General features: G+C 47.4%; 1 protein-coding gene across 1 annotated transcript; it reads left to right on the top strand.

Annotated features, from left to right (window-relative positions):
- Positions 1-876: 876 nt before the first annotated feature.
- LOC125945311 (uncharacterized) lies at positions 877-16,160 on the top strand. Its single transcript, XM_049667082.1, has 7 exons — positions 877-963; positions 3,328-3,572; positions 5,490-5,568; positions 6,768-6,931; positions 10,171-10,395; positions 11,323-11,466; positions 15,785-16,160. The coding sequence occupies exons 1-7, from the start codon at positions 921-923 to the stop codon at positions 16,142-16,144; spliced, it is 1,260 nt and encodes a 419-aa protein (XP_049523039.1). The 5' UTR covers positions 877-920; the 3' UTR covers positions 16,145-16,160.
- Positions 16,161-17,174: the final 1,014 nt, after the last annotated feature.

Genomic DNA, 17,174 nt, shown 5'->3' with positions numbered 1-17,174 from the left:
CTCTCTGGGCGTATGCATAAAAGAAGGAAAGACTTACTCAAGCAACCACCAAGATAATCTGAAAATAAAGGGCAAGTGAAATGCAGCAATAGTTATAAATAAAGCACTTCTTCGCAACAATAAATATGAGGTGGTGCTCCGAATATGGAAAGTAGGAATGGTGCTAGCGCTACGCTTCGCAAATGCCATTCTTTGCTTAAAATCGGATATTCTGGGGGGGTTTGAAGTTAACCAAAAATCAGTTGGCCGGTTTGCTTTGGGAGCCCACGGTTAAGCTACAAATGAGGCAGTACAGGGTGACATGGAATGGGCCTCTTTTGACGTTCGTTTGTTTCGCCGTTTTCTTGCGTCCTTCGGCGTCGAAGCGCATGTATTCGTGGTGTGCCGTAAGAGCACTGTACTTCGCGCAGACGCGTCCGTGCGGTTGTTACGTAGTCTGAAACATACGAACTCGTATTTCTGTTTCGCTCTTCGCCTTGTTCTGTGGCTGTCATTCAGGCAGAGGTAGCAGTATGAAACATAAGTTGATAGTAACGCGTGGTATACAGTACGCAACACGAAACGGATTCAAGGGTGTGATTTATCTGTTTGACTTACCGTTCCAAGCCCAAAAAGATAATGTGAAACTGTAGGGACGGGCTACTGATTGACTTTGTCAGCCTGCTGTTTTTCCGTTTGCCAACGTTCGCACAAAGCTCGAGTACAGGATCGACTTTTGCATTCGGACCCCGTTGAAATACAGTCGCCTGGGCCGCTTGCCGAACTCACGCCCTCTTGCACACCAGCACAACTCTGTAGCCTCAGAGCCGCTTCGACAAGTCAATGCATGTGGCTTCTTAAAACGCGTATTTCTTTGTTCGCCGAATCCAGTTGCAGAGTTCGTGAACGAGAAGGCAGCGGGCTCCGGGCGACCACTCAAAATGAGCATCGGAGTCTTCTCCAACTACACGGGCATTTCGACAGGTGCGTTTTTATAGCGACACCTCTGCCGCGCTGCTATACAGGTGCCGCATTCATGATCGCTCGCATTCATCACTCACTTTGTTTGTTTGCTTTCTTTAATGCGAAAGCATTATATGACCCATTATGCGAAAATCCGGCGGTAGCGGTGTGACCGAGCGATGGTATCAAAAATGGCCAACGGCCGCAAAAGTAAATACACGTGAAAAATGTTTCGCTTGACGACACATTTATCACTGACGTTCCTGTAAACAAAGCAAAATTTGACATTGCCATATTTTGGGCGTGTTGGAAAACTGAAAGCATATTTAGCGCCATCGGACAAGGACAGGAGGGAGACGACGACATAACGCGCTAACTTCAACAACTTTATTTCCATGAAACAGCCGCCTATATGAAAATTAATGGCTTTGAAAACAAAATTTGGTACATTTTGGTCTGGGTGGCAATCGAGCCCGCGCCTCCGGGTTGCGAGACGAGTAAGCTTCCTCGAAGCAACGTCGACTCTACGGTTCTGGATGACTGAAGGTGTGGCCTAGTGTGCGCGTCATTAGGCACGTGATGGCGCAGCCAATGGGGAGAAGGTGGCGCCACGTCATGGGTGCAGAAAATGAGCGCGCCGCCTCCCACATTTCACCAAAGCGACTATAATGCTATCGCATTCCCACACTTGAGCAGTCTTGAGTCTCTCTGCCGAATTTTCGTTTTCTTTTTTTCTGAATCTTTTTTTTCTGGGTTGACTGCCGTGAGTGGAACGCTTCCCTGCACGTTTTCTTCATACCCCGACGAAGCTCCAGAGATGATACGTCAAGTGTGACGTCACGGGATCTGAAAGTAGTAGTCTGTCGTGTTCGAGCCGGTCCTGGGGACACATGAAACGCTTTCTAAGCTTGCTGTGTTGTTGGTTCCTTCAGCATGCATATTCAAGAATGTTCCCTAATAAACGTTTAACTATAGAGCCGAGCTGACGTAATCTAAATTTGTGATGTCACAGCGAGCTGGTGCGAAAGCTTCAGAGCAGTGTCGCCACACGGCCGTTCTTCGTGTGCCTTTCTGGCTTACCAATCCTCTTGTTATGACAACATTGACAGATTTGTTATTGCAGAAGCATCTATTTATTAATATAGCTTAACCTGGCATTCCAATTAAAACATACATACATTTAAACTAGCACTAAAATAGATCTTATAATTGATTTTTCTGGAAAAATATTTTGTAGTTACGGAAAAAATGAAGGCCGGACTTCCTCTATCTGAATTTCGCACTCAAAGCACAGCCATGGTACGTCAGCGTGACGTCGCGTATTGAAATATATCTTCTCGTAGATGGCCCAATTTTGGCACAGGAAAAGTTCTCAAAACTTGATACGTTTGGTTCATGATAACTCAGTTGCTTTTGAGCCATAAAATCCTACATAACTAACTAAATATCCTTCCTTGAGAATGCAATTTAGCCATTGTTAACGGCAGACATATTATTAAAATAAATAATTAAACCTGAGTAGACGTCGTCAAAATTGGTGGCATCACGGTCCTCTGGAACGGGAACGCGAGGACGGCTTCGATCGCAATCGGTCTATCGTTTTTTCTCGTTGTTTTTTTTTTCGCGTTTTTTTTTTTCTCGTTCGATTAGCTTCTCAGAACGATAAGAGTGCTTTGATAATGCAGATCCCTGATTTACTAATACCACTCAAATTGACCTCGTGTAGCCAGTTATCGCAATTTCATGAAATACCGCATTGGAGCCTCTAAACCCTAACGGGACACTTAAGCGCAGGGAAATCCTGATTCTGGTGTCATGTCATTCTGCGCCATCTGTGACTCATCTGCGAAAACAACGCTTTGCCGGTGGTGCTTTCACCGAGAGTGAACACTTCTGGACCTTCGTGCCGCTGAACTCAACCATGTGCGTAAATTAAAGTCGCCATCTCTGCAATACCGACTGTTTTACAGACTGTCATAAGAAGCGAGATGGTTCAGCTGCCAACTCTAAGTTTGTCAAGTAGGCAAACATAAGCGCATTGTCTAATGCTACGTGTTCGTTGTGCTTCTTTTAACGAGTCTACAACAAATCTCGCTCATGGTAGCAAACGGTGTAATTTTGTATATTTTTATATTGCATACGAGTGATTATAACTGCAATTCAATAGTTCTTTTCTTCGACAGAAAAATTCAGGCTATGAGTGGTCGTTATCGCTTTAGTGTACATTTAAGTTAGCATACTAACATAGACCATGTAATGGGCAGGCCATGTAATACGAAATAGTACGCTGACATAGTACGCTGGAAGAACGACTTTTTAAGGGTATTCGTTTCATTAAGTAATTACTGACTCAGACATCTACGAAATGTGTATTTCGTGCGGCAGGCCGGTGGAAGCAGCTGTTTGCTCGGTTCGGCTTCTCCGAGTACGCCGTGAACGAGCACGTGACCGCGGAAGAGCAGGCTCTAGCCCTGGTGGCCTACCTGTCGCGTCCCAAGCAGAGCTTGGCCATGCGGCGGGTGCTCGCCTGGAACGTCCTCCGCTACCTGGTCGGACCCAAGGCGGACGTCGTGGCCGCTCTAAACTGGACCCGGGGTGTAGAAGACGATTCACCCAAGGACGCGGTTCGGGTGAGGGTCGGCCAGTATCGACAGAAGTTCCTGCTGTCCCAGGTTGCCGTAGACGGCAAAGTAGATGACTAACCGGACAACGGTTATCTTAGGTCTCCTTCAAATTTTTACAATACCCTAACAGAAGACAGCTTCGCAACGACTACATCGAAGTTAAAAACGATGCTGGCTACTCTTCTGTCCAAACAAGATGGCGCCTGAGCAGGATGCCTCGAAACTCGACATGAAGGTCGTGTGGCATGCACGAAAGCGTGGTAGGGTTGGTAATATCGATAAACGATTAATAAATTATTCGTTTAGAAGTATCCCGCAAAACGATTATTCTTCATCGATGTCCACCGTTCATTTAGTAGACTCAATCGATTAGACATATTCGATTATTCGTTTTCTAGAGTTTGACCAGGAATGGAGCGAAATTTAAACTTTGCACGAAAACGTCATCACATTTTTCTATGCCCCCTGTGTAAGCGAAGATACCTTCTTCATAGGTTCGCACATGAAAGTCTTAAAATGCATCGATGCTACGTACTTTCTTTAGCTTGTACTTGTCGACGCGAGGTGGCACCACGTCGCAGGGGTGTCTTCCAGGCGCATTCCATTGCTTGTGCTCGAAGCTGCCCTAGAGCTGTCTACGTAAACTGTCCCCGATTTTGGACAGATTCTGTAGACACCCTACGTTGTCGACCAACAAACCACTCTAAAATGTTGATGCACCCCTGCAAGCACAGACGCTGGCGCCATCTTGCAGGTAGTACTTATTGCTTTTCCTTTGTACTACAGACCAGAATCTTCCAGCCTACTGCGGCACACGCATTTACGGAAAGCTCACTTAATCTCTAACCCCATCGCCATCTATCGGAATGGCCTACGCAGCGGCCAAGCGGCCAGGTGGGCCAATTCTGTAGATAGTGCGATATATGGGCCAATGCGGTTCATTTTCGACTATATTGGCGCTAATTACGTCCACATATTTATTTTACCTACTTTGCGACTAATTCTCTATTCTCGGGGGCACCGGCGAAGCCGCCTTCCAGACACCACTGACTCGCGCGAGCCCTGCGAACCTGCTCCATTTTGCCAAAGTGTGCCGTACAGCGGCTTTGCCTCAACATGTCTCTATATACGGCAGTGCACGCTTTACAGGAAGAAAATGCAATGTGGGTAATGTTCGGCTATATTGGCGCTTATTGTGCCCATACTCTGCGAATAGTTCTCTATTCTCGTGGGCATCGGCAAAGCCACCTCCCAGACACCACTGCCTCGCGTGACCCCCGCTTAGTGCAGGCGAACTCGCACCGGTTCCCAGAAGTGCGCCGTACAGCGGCTTTGCCTCAACATCTAATTACCTACACGCGGTGTACCCTTTACACGATTAAAGTACAATGTGGTTTATTTTCGACTATATTGGCGCTAATAATGCCCGTGCTCTATGACTAATTCTCGCTTCTTGTGGGCACCGCCGAAGCCGCCTTTCAGGCACCATTCCCTCTCGCTCATTCTGGAACTCCAATAGACCACCAGTTATCCCCGCCACGCATTGAACGGCCATATCCCAGCTCTATTTCCTAATGTCAACTAGAAGGCCGGCTACCCCAGCTAGCCCTCTAATTTACACCGCAGTCTTTCTCTCTCAAGTAAATAGCGTTGTATTGTGCTGCAGTGCGGTGCTGAGCACCCCGACGTCTAATCACCGGAGCACTGCTGTGTGACTCTCCGTCGCATACAGGATCCCGTATGGCCATTATGAATTACCTGCCTGCGTGCTTACGTGGCCAGATTGGCAGGCAACCGCATGGTCGCTGTGGTCGCTTTGCTACCAAAGCGCCAAGTTGTGGGCATTAGAACACGCGAGTGCTGTAAATATTGCCCGCGTAGAAATCAATACGTTCCTTCTACGATGGATGTTTTTCTTTATAGCCAACGCCGGAGACGAAGTGTCAGCGACTGGTAGAGAGGCTGAGTAGTGTGCCGCACAGGGTCCTCGACTTATTCGAAGGTGAGCTAAGCTTCCCTCGTGTTTTCCTAGATGTAACGTCTCAGAACCAGTGAGGTTCCCTGAATGTTCTCTGCATGCCCAAAGGCGCACTATAGGCAAATGCTAAGTCAAGGTAAATTGATAACTTTTTACTCTGATGTAACCACGGTCAATTGTGCTCACAATGTGCTCATAGGCAAGGAAAAACGTAACCGCGGTATTGCCACAGCGAAAGTATGGCACTGGCTACCTTGACGTAACGTGCCTTGTCTCAATTTTAATAACTGTAGTCGGTAACTGATAATAAAACTTTCATTTGTTAAGCATTCTGATGTGACATAAGCGTAACTTTGTCAATGTTATTTTCCTGCAGTAGAATAATCACTGGTGATCACTGTATCACATATTATGTAGATAATTACCACTGTATCAGTTCTGCTGTCATATCCGCTGCCTGCCGTGATGAACGCAAACCAAATAATCTAGTATCGTTTACAACCCTTCTGCAAAAATGTTGTACTAATTGTCACAATATCACTAAAGCTGTGAACTCGTACACCATATTTGTTGGCTTCATATTCATAAATACAGAATTTACACAACTGCAGTACCTGGTATTGGTGTAGCATTACGGATTTGCAAATTGTATGCTTTATTTTTTTTTCACCATTCAAAATAATAAGCTAATTTTTGTCAAAGTTATGAGGTCCAAACTCCAAATTGGGCTTTCTACAGTCGGTAAAATGTAGCTTTTTCTCCTAAATATTACACCTATTATAAAAATATATTCATCGGTTGCCTAATGGAAGCAGTTTCTACGTTTCACGTGTGTTTAAATGCAGAAATCGGGCTTGCTTCCAACGTGAAGCGTTCTCTTTATACACAAAGCTTATTGTTCACTGTAGCCTCTCGTGATTGACCAGCCTCCAGCGATAATAGTACGTTTGCTAATCTAATTGTAGGGCCTTTTCTTACGAACAGCTATACCGCGCAATATGAGCGAGGATAACAAGACCAACGGAGAAGCTAGATATTTCAGGGTGTGTTCGAATACTCGCCTTAGACGGCTAAATAGAGAGCTAAGTGGACGGCGGCCATCTTAAGTCTGGTTCCAATTCTCACGAATACGTCAAAGTAGACAGCATCGCGAAGGCAGCATCGAGGTCAAGAACAATGCAGGCTACTTTCCTGTTTTTACTAAACTTGTGCTTCGTGTACAGGCAAGGAGGCAGTGCCCGCAGCGACCATCTCGGACGTGACAGGCCTCATGGCACAGCTTCAGGACGCCGTTGCGTCCATCTTCAAACCCGGTGCACCGAACGGCAGCTCCATGGCGGCAGAAGGGGACTCGGCGCCTTCTACAGCAGCCAGTTCTACTTCACAGGTGGGGCTGTTCCCGGATTCCAGAAGACTGGACACTGACCCCGAATATCTATTCGCGGCGCTGGGAGGCACTGTAGAGGTTTTTCCCTTTTCAGAACGGAGATTTCGGGAAGGGAGCCGCCCGTTGCTTCGTCCGTTTTGCAACCGGCAGTTGGTCAGGACAAGCCGCAAGCTAAACATAAGTTTCGCGAGTGTGACGCCACCTATGCGTGGCGCTGTGAATCGGTAAATGGAGTACCGCCACGCTAGGTGAATATTTGCCACCGAGCCAGTTGAATGGGAATGCCGGTAAATCATCATCATAATCGACAGCCACTAGCCTGTGTAGTCTGAGGCTAAATATTTCTTACCAAGTGCACCAGCCGAAAATCGCAGCCCATTCTTGTCCCCCATGGCACAATGTACTTTACCGGACCTCTATATATGGCCCAGTACTTGATGGCTCTCAGTAGCGACTGTTTATAATCAAGCAGGGCAGGATTTGGGTTTTATCCACGATGTGCTTGGCGCGAAATGGTTAATTCCGCGATCTTCGTTTGACGTTTTATGAGGACCACGTAGCTTTTGACAGGCGCGAGAGTTGATGCTGATACAATTTGACAGTTTTCTTGAATTACTGGCGCTTCGCATGCTCAAAAAAGAGCACATAAATAGGTAAAATTATGGTGTTTCACGTGCCGAAACCATCATCTGATTATGAGGCACGTTGTAGTGGGGGCCTTCGGATTAATTTAGACCACCTGAGGTTCTTTAACGTGCACCTAAATCTAATTACACGCGTGTTTTCTGCATTTCTCTCCCATCGAAATGCGGCGGCCATGGCCGGGATTTGATCCTGCGACCTCGTGCTCAGCAGCTCTTTACCATTACCACTGAGCAACCACGGCGGGTGTAAATAGGTAGGGTGATGACAGGAATAAGCAGTTGGTAGTAGCACTTGTCCATGATGGTTCCATGCGTCTTAGTGTAATTTATTCGGGCTTAGTTTTGCAGTCTGCACACAGTGGCTCGGGTTACCTTGCTACCATAAGCAGCAAGTGTAAAGGTCGTTATTTTTATTGTCGAAGTGCGCCGCGTCTGCCTAAGTTGGGGCTGATTTCACATTTTACTTCTGGGAACGAAGATGCCCGACCACACTTTGATTTCTTTGGAACGCGGAAACGTTCCTCTAGTTGGATGTCATTGTCACCGTCCAATGTCAGGCGTGATCCCGCCGTAGTAGCTTAGGGGCAATGGCCTTGCCCTGCCGATTGCACGAGGTTGTGAAATCAAATCCCGGCCGCCATTACCATATTTAGATGAGCGCGAAATACAATAAACACCTGTGTACCGTCCATTGGGTGCAGGGTAAAGAACCACAAATGTTAGAAATTAATCCGGAGTCCCTCAATACGGCGTGCCTCATTATCATATAGTGGTTCTGGCGCGTAAGACACCTGATTTTTTTTAACCCCGAGCCTTATTTATTAATTCTTTAAATTATCGTTCGGCGCTAATGTGGGTTGTGCGACACCGCCTCGAATTGTCCGATCCTTCCGTGGTTGGCGAAAGTTAGTGATAAATGGCTCTTATGAGCGAAAAGTCAAAGTGAATTCGTGCCCTTATTCCCTGAGGACATGTTGCATTCACGGTTCTGCACACACTTCGTAAAACAGAGCGTGTCCGATGCCACCAGTCAAATTTCGTTATTGTGGCCTTTCTTGCTTATTGTAGACTTTTTTCTTTGCCTATTTTGTCTATCTATCTATCTGTCTCTGTATGTATGTATGTATTATGTATATATATATATATATATATATATATATATATATATATATATATATATATGTGGTGTGTGTGTGTGTGTGTGTGTGTGTGTGTGTGTGTGTGTGTGTGTGTGTGTGTGTGCGTGTGCGTGTGCGTGTGCGTGTGTGTGTGTGTGTGTGTGTGTGCGCGTGTGTAGCGTGATGTCGTCGTACAGTAGTCGTCATCCCATTCTCACTTGGCCGTCTTTGTCACGCTGTCACCGTACCATCGCCATCATTTGACAAGCGTCATCCAGTTGTTGTCATGCCAACGTCGTCATACCGTTTCCGTCGTTCCATCGACGTCATCCCTAATTCATCATTCCGTTGTCATCACTGCGTCATTCTCATACACTCGTCGTCATGGCGCATATGGCTCACCCTGGCAAGTGAGGGTCGTAGCAAAGTGGGCCGTTCCCGGAGACAGTGTATGTCGCATACTGCCGAAGCAATGACAATCTCGGAAAGACCACTACAGATTCTTGAAAAATTCGGTGGCGATTTAACGGTAAGCTCGAGACAAATACGCGATCATTACGTGGCATTTCTTTGAAGTCTCAGATACGTGATTTTAAACCGCGTTCACCACATTACAAAGTGTTGTTCACTCGACACAAGTGAGTTACTTCGCCTCTTAGAGGAACGAAGTGCACGACAGTAGTGCACTTCAGTTGCACTATATGTATATATGCATTAATGCAATTGCATTATTGTGTTAATGCGTTAATGCAGTTTCATTAACGTCGACAGTCTTCGTGAGATGGGTTCTGCCGTAAGTTCTTCTACAGGAATTACCAGTACCTTGGGCCCTAGTGCTCATGCGAGACGCAAGTATAGCGGGGCAGTCGGCACGGAAGTGAAGGAATAAGCTTCGTCGTTCTGGCCTCCAGACGGCTTTGTGACTATGCTAATTCAAGAAAATGCCGCCCCATAAATGCAACAATATTCAATGACTGCGCACCTGCGTCATAACTTCCCCCTATATGCGTGTAGAAAAATATATTGCTCGAGAAATAAAAAATAAAGCGTAATAAATAAGGCCACACCAACATCTAAAGGCGCAAACGCAAGGATGAGACAAATCAATGTATTATCCGCGCACTAAAGACAAGTTTGCACCCTTTGAGACGCATCTTGTCCCCGAACAGCCAATCGTCGTCTGCCTTTCTTGCCATTTCCTTTCTTGCATGCTCTGAGTTCGCTTCTTTCCTGTAAAGACTGATACGTCGTGCCGATAACGCCCGTGTCGTTTCCAACCTGAAAGTAGCGAGAAGCGCAGCCTTAAAGAAAAAAGCATGCACGATAGATCACGATTATGGGTCGGGAACAAGATAAGCTTCAAAGGGTGTTTTGGAGTGCATCATTCTTATCGTAGCTGAACTATCGCTTCCGCTGTAGTTTGCTCTACTGATTGTTTTTTATAGAAACTCTGATGACTATAGCCTTTGTCTTGCAGAGCTCGGCTGGAACTACGTTTGAGGGAGCCGTGGGGGCCGGAGGAAGCTTCCCCCGGCGTTGGTTGCGCCGCCTCCGCGCATGGCACGTCCTCCCTCCGCTGGCGCAGGCGCTGCTTCCGGCGATGACGTCAACGGTCAGAGTTGACTCACCCACCACCTTCTTCCGGCCACCTTTCTACGTTCAGCGAGCACCGCCGGCATACAACCTCGCCGCAGTGGGTCAGGTGCGAGTGCCGCCAATACATCTTTCATTGCGATAACAAGTATGTGGACAATCCAGGCGCATTACCGCCGTCGTCGTCGCCGTGATGTTCCATAAAAAGTCAAAAGTGCGACAACACCGTGGCCGCGCGACCTATGCTGTAGGTGCAAGTGAAATCGTGCCGAGGAGAGCCGAGGATGGTGGCTTGATCTCGCGCACGCAAGGGAGGAAGGCGGGGAGGAAGCTCGCCGTCTTCCACTGTGCGTAAGGCACTGGTGATAGGGGCGTACGTTCTACTCCGGCGACGGCTGCATGTGGCACGGCTTAACATGTGAAAGTGGTCTGCGATGAGTACAGAGTCTATAGGTGCGCCGAGGGCTAATAGCTTCGTGTGCGCTGTATTCTCGCGGCTTGATTCGCGTTGAAGCAAGAGGCAGCGCGACTATCAATTCGCTTCCTGCTGCGGCCGCTCTTCCTCACACCAGCGTTTTGACAGCGAGTGTCCACGCTCGTTGAGTGAGATGTGTCTTTGTTTACCCGTGCGCGCGGGACATCATATCTGTTGACATAGTTAGTAAGCGAACGTTCACGAGTTTATACGGCTGATAAAGTACGGCCGCACGAGGTTATACGACCGATCTTTACTACGTAAAGCTGTCTTCTAATTTGCTGTTGGAATCGATGCTTCGCCTTTCGAGCGAAACTGCGCCTTGCTTTTTTTCAATGCGGCGCGTTCTTTGGCTCATCTATTTTATTGCCGATAGCATTCTTCGCATTGTGAAACCAGTTTTTATTGCGGCTAGCTAACTATCCCACATGCTATCTCCCTTGCGTTAGCGTGTGTGTGTTTGCGTGGGTGGGTGCGCGCGCTCGTGCGTACGTGCGTACGTGCGTATGGATCTTTTTGTTGGTCTCCATTTATGAAAAACGCTTTATCTGGCTCGATCAGATCATCGCCCAGGCCCTGGCGCATGAGCTGGTTGAGCAGCGCCATGCCAATCCAGCCGTCGGAGAGCGCTGGCGTAGCTTCTGGGAGAGCAACGACGCCGCCGACGACGACAGCATGTACTGCCTGCACGCCGATCACAACAAGGTAAGCCATACATGCACTCCGCCTGAGTCTGATGCATCGTAATGCCAAGTGATAAATTCTGGACGCGGAATGCCACAGCTCGTAGATAATCTTGCGTAACGACACGTTTTATTTCCGCCGTTCGATTCGCCAAGTTTGAAATTCCCTGCCTGTGCGTTTCCTGGATATCAAACGTCTCACTGCAACACAGCGCCCCAATTTAGGCAAGGGAGGGGTTGGGGAGGAGAGGGTGTATTGCCCTTGAACCACTAGTGTGAGCCAAACCTGTGGGTAGCTAAAGGAGTCTTGACGCGCTTAGAGAATAATAAGAAAGTGGTTAAAACATTGTGCTGAGAAAGAAGTGACTCAAAAAAGTATATATATATACAGATCCCACACACTGTGGAAATAGATGTCAACTAAAGCAACTTGCAGGTAACCATCTATCTGGCATCGTTCGAGGTTCTGTATAGCGTTACCAGGTGGGGGAATGTACTTGTGTAAGGTGGGCAGTAGTTTGGGTGACGCTATCGTGTGTGTGACGTCAGCGGCAAGGGGACGGCGACAACAACAACATGACCATGATTTCATGTGAACAAATGTTACAGCCTATTCCAATACGACGTGGGATGGTCCCGAATGTGCCAGAATATGCGGAAGAGTCTCTCAAATAGCATGCTGCCCCGAGAGAAGGAAGAGGGAAACTGGCACGGCTATCGCTTCTATAACCAGCTTATTGTTTTGCGAAGTGATGCTCATGAAGAACAATCGTAACCTTTGCAAATACTCACGCACTCTATATATTCCTGCGTCTGCCGTCTAATAAAAACTGCAGCTGAAAGGGACAATAATGATAGTAAATAGAGCTAGGTGTAACTTCCGTTCGCCTAGCTGAAGTCCATCGGCGTAACCTCCATGTGACTTCACTCGAAGCAGCTATGTGTAAATCAGGCGGTGTTGACGTGACATGAGAGGTAGCGTGGTCCACAACAGGTCGCGTCACTCCGATTTTCGATGCTCCTAATTTCCTTGCTTGCAAAAGCTTTGTTCTCTGTACACGAACGACGAATTCATTACCACAGAAGCCCAGTCTCTCAATCTAATTCGACCGAATATTTTCCTTTAGGAACCCTTTATGCAATTGTTATATGACGTGGTGTAAGCGTAACACCTTTCACGCGTCTTTAGTTATCGTTGATAATAGAAAAGTACGCTTGCGTTTTGATGCATTTCGGGCTGATTATGATAGAAATCTACTAACAGAAGCTTATTTGAAAGGGGAAGTGTTGCAAACCGAGCAACGTGCAGGGGCTTCTGCTATGCAGACTGATTTACGACACCAGAAATTTTTGCCAACATATGTTCCATTACAAATCCAAAAACTTAAGAGATCTTCTGTAGTTTTGTGCAGGCAGCGATCCATACTGGCAAAAGTAGGTTGATGTCATATGCGAGAAAACAGAAGTGGAAAAACTGGCAGTGATAAATATCTGCTAGAGCTACACTTTGAAATGATTTTTTTTTAGTTTCTTAGAGGTGCACTGACCTAACAAATGGAACTATTCATCTTCTTGCGGTTAATGAAGGCCCAGGCACCTAAATCCTAGAAAAAACAGTGTCATTTAAGGATCATAATGCCATTAATTATTTTATATAAAAGCTTTCCTGCAGCCAGTTCGCGGCACTGTATATGGTCACGTGGGAGCAGGACATTGAGACAGTTTTGACACATCACTCGATCACCTCGTATGCTGCTATTCGTTCTGAGTGCTGGAGGGGTGTTCTGTAAGAGTCCACCTAGTGGACTGTCCATTTCGGCTGTCGTCGATCGGCTCCAGCTCCACGAGCGAGAAGGAGCCATTCTCCTTCTCGCTCGTGCAGCTGGAGCTGCACGAGCGTTTCGAAGTGGTCGTCCCCCGACCACTTCTAGGAATGCAGCGGGAGCTATGTCCAAATGCGAAATACACAGATGTACATAACGGAATAGTTGCCGCGTGTCGCAAAATTAGCCAGCTTGAAAGAACCTAAAGTTGGGACATTAGCCGTGTGAGGGCTGACGTGTTTAATGGAGTAGCCCTACCTATTTTATTTCTAGTACGTTTTTTTTTTCTTGAAAGATTCATTGTACTCCTTAAAACGGGGAGACAAAAAGAAGATAGTTTTGGGGTTCATGAAAGTGCATCGGGCTTTCAAGGGAGGGATGTTATAAATTCACTGTTCAATGGAACTTTTTTTACTGATTGAGTGACAGCTTCTTCTCAGGCGAGAAACTTACGCAACAATTTCGCATGGAATGCACGACACTTAAAGCCCCTTTAACAACGAGCAAGTGAGCGCGCGTCTCCTCCTCTACGCCAGCTTTCGCTGCACATGGCCTTCCGCGTGGCTGAATGCATACGCCAGCCACGCGCCGTAAGTGCGACAGACTGTGGTTCGAGAACGATTTGATGGTGATTGGTAACGTTCGAGATGTCGCGTGAACGTGATGCGGTTTTGACAGCTACCCCAGCTCCTGACTTAGCCAGCTGCTCGGTTTGGCTGCGCCGAGGGAGCGCTAATGGCCGTAGCGCGCATCGATCATTTGGTGTGACGGGTGGTTGCTAACAATCCACCTGCTGCATTATCGCGCCTGCGCAAAGAACCGAATAGGCAGTTAGTGTGGTGCATGCGCTGGTATGGGGAGGCCGCGTGTAAGTGCGTACTGCTGAAGAACAACTCCGCTGGTAGCCCGCATTCACTGAGTGGAATGGTTGCGATTTTTGTTTTTGAAAGAATCATTTTACTCCAATAAATAGGCAACAAAACAGGATAGTTTGGGGGTTAATGAAAGTGCATCTGGCTTTTGGGGGAGGGGTATTCGAAAGTCACGGTACGGCACTTAGCTTTCTTTTATTGGGTGACAGCTTCTTCTCGAGGCCAGAAACGTACCGAACCATTAGCGTAGAATGCACAACGCTTAAAGCCCCTTTAACAATGGGCAAGTGAGCGCGCGTCTCCTCCTCTACTCCGGCCGTCGCTGAACATGGCTGTTCCACCCGCCGCGAGTGGCTCAGTCAGCTAAGGCGTTGCGCTGCTGGGCACGAGATCGCGGGATCGAATCCGGGCCGATGAAGGCGAAATGAAAAAAAAAAACGCCCGTGTGCTTGCGTTGTAGTACACGGTAAAGAACCCCAGGTGGTCAAAATTAATCCGGAGCCCTCTACTACGGCGTGCCTCATAATCAGAACTGGTTTGGGCACGTAAAACCCCAGAAAGAAGAACATAGCTGTCCGCGTGGCTGAGCGCATACGCCAGTCCCGCGTCGTATATTGGAGGTAATCTGCGGCTGGTGCAAAAGTAGGCGAGCCGAGATGACTGGTCGCTTCACGTACCCTCTCTTCCCGCGAGGCTAGTGCTGAAGGTCCTGTAATCTCAAGTGTGGGACACGTCTTGAAGAGAGAGGCAGTACGAAGCGATCGCTTCCCAAGGCCGACGTTTTTCATCAAGCCAGCATTGGGACAGCGACTATTCGCAGTCATCAAGTGAGATCTACTCAAGTTTGCTTGTGCGCAAGTGGTTGTTATATCAATTGATAAGCGAATACTGCAATTTACACAGCCAATGAAACTGCAAACTTTGCTTCGTGCAACTGCCTAAAACATTGCTATCTACGAAGGAGAATGGCACTAGAAAGTCCCGACGCATGTCGCGTGGCCAGTTCGCCGATCCAGCTGAGCTATTGTTGCTGCCGCTGTGTATGGCGGTCGCTCGACGAGGTCAATAAACCTCGTGCCATTTGGTGTGGCACTATCAATGTTGAAACTTTCCTGTGAAACTGTGACTTTTTAGCGTCAAAGGCGACCTAACACAAAGAGCTTCAATGATAATGATGAAAGTGATAGGTGAAAAATGTTCCAAAATCCAGGGGAACTCATGCTTCAACGTTTTATCACTGGCATTACTCAACAAAATATAACAAAAAACAAACGTTTCGCCACTTATGCGGGTGGCATCGTCAGTACACAAATGTCAACTAATGGGAAAATACATCCTATTCATTTATGATACTGCCGTAAACATCCGGCAAGGGGCCACGGTTAGATTGCATGCAGAGCGATAGCGACGGATAAACCTTGATCCCACAAATTTTCTTGGGCCCCATCGGTGTTCCCGTGCTAACGTGGCTTCATTATCAAAATCGAACAGAAGGATGATAGTGATACCCTCTTAAAACAAGGCGGTGCATGGCCCCCAATGTATTTCTTCGAAACTTTGGTGTGCATTTTATCTCCAAAAATATTTGCTCAACCTCGTCTTACTACTAATTCCTTGGGGAGTTAATCTATATTCGGCGCCGCAGAACGACACCTGGCGGCAACACAGACTCAACGAAAGCGAGCTCGCGGACAGGGCGAGCCTAGACGAAGTCCTGGGTTCCAGGATAGCCTACTTGGCCTTCCAGAGAACCCGCCGTGCCAACGCCGGGGGTGGCCATCCGACGGCGGAGCTGCCGGGAGTGAATCTCTCGAGCAAGCAGTTGTTCTTCGTCATGCACTGCGCACTCGGCTGCGCCATGGGAGGGGACCGAGATCCCGTCCGAAGCCCGGCTGACCACCACCAACGCTGCATGGTCGTGTACCGGACGCGAAAGCGTCTGCTCGACCGACCCTGCGCACAGCTCGCTGGTGGAAGCGTTCCGAACGATTGCCGCTACATATAAGCTGCGATTAAAGACAATCGAGGGCTCTCTCCGTGCTTTCTCGGGGCTCTCGACTCAAATGAGAAGGCTTAAAGCTTCTTACAAAATTCAACAAGTACTACCACAAGTCAGGTTTCCTTCAATAATCCGAAGACTATACCAACTCGAGTAACTCTTACAAAAAAATAGAGAAGCTGTAAACAGACGTCAGTGACAATTTAGCGTTAAATGCATGACAAACGCGTTTACATTAAGTCGAAATTCTTTGAAGTCCCCGATCCATGATCTAAGCAGCGCTCACCGCATTGCAAAGTGTTGTTCAGGTGCTGACCCGGCACACATCCTGCTTCTTAGAGGAGCGAGCTGCAACTAACAACGGTGGTCAGTTGAACCGTCAGTTGCAGTTCGCTCCTCGAATAGATAGAGGTTTAGACAGACGCAGATTTACAGGTACAGATCGATAGGCAGATATATATAAATGGATATGTGTGTCTCGTACATTGGGCAACGGCTATCACTTTCACGTGGCGACAAATTCGTACGGGGGATACATCTTGTTCTACTCCTAACAGGCATACACATTTTGTTGGCCCTCCTCCACAAATCCTGCCGCGTCGCCTCGCCTACTTCACCTTCTACATACAAATTTCCCCTAGGCGGCTGCTGAACCCAATATTTACCTGATCTAAGCATTTAATTCGTCTCTTTAGGTTCAGAGAGAATTGCAATTAACTGAAATTATGCTCATTAGATTGCATGGCTCTCACGGAGTAGCGCATACATACAGGCACACATGTCGCATACATTCTGAGATTCTTGCTTACATGTTTTTTTTTTCTGAAAGCATTCCCTCATTCAGAAAATATGGTGATTATGATGATGATGTTGATGATGACAACAGCTGCAATGGACCCCCACGGAAAGAGACTGGCTTGTGTCAAGCTATTGAGAGGTTTTATCAGGGGACCCTCCGCTATAGTGTAACGATGGGATGGCGAAGTGAATTGAATTGAATATCAGCATCATCAGCCTACATTTATGTCCATTGCAG

This window comes from Dermacentor silvarum, chromosome 5 (genome assembly GCF_013339745.2).
Source record: "Dermacentor silvarum isolate Dsil-2018 chromosome 5, BIME_Dsil_1.4, whole genome shotgun sequence".
Classification (NCBI taxonomy): domain Eukaryota; kingdom Metazoa; phylum Arthropoda; class Arachnida; order Ixodida; family Ixodidae; genus Dermacentor; species Dermacentor silvarum.
Note: the sequence above shows the minus strand (reverse complement) of the source record. Positions and strands in the feature narration are given on the sequence as shown.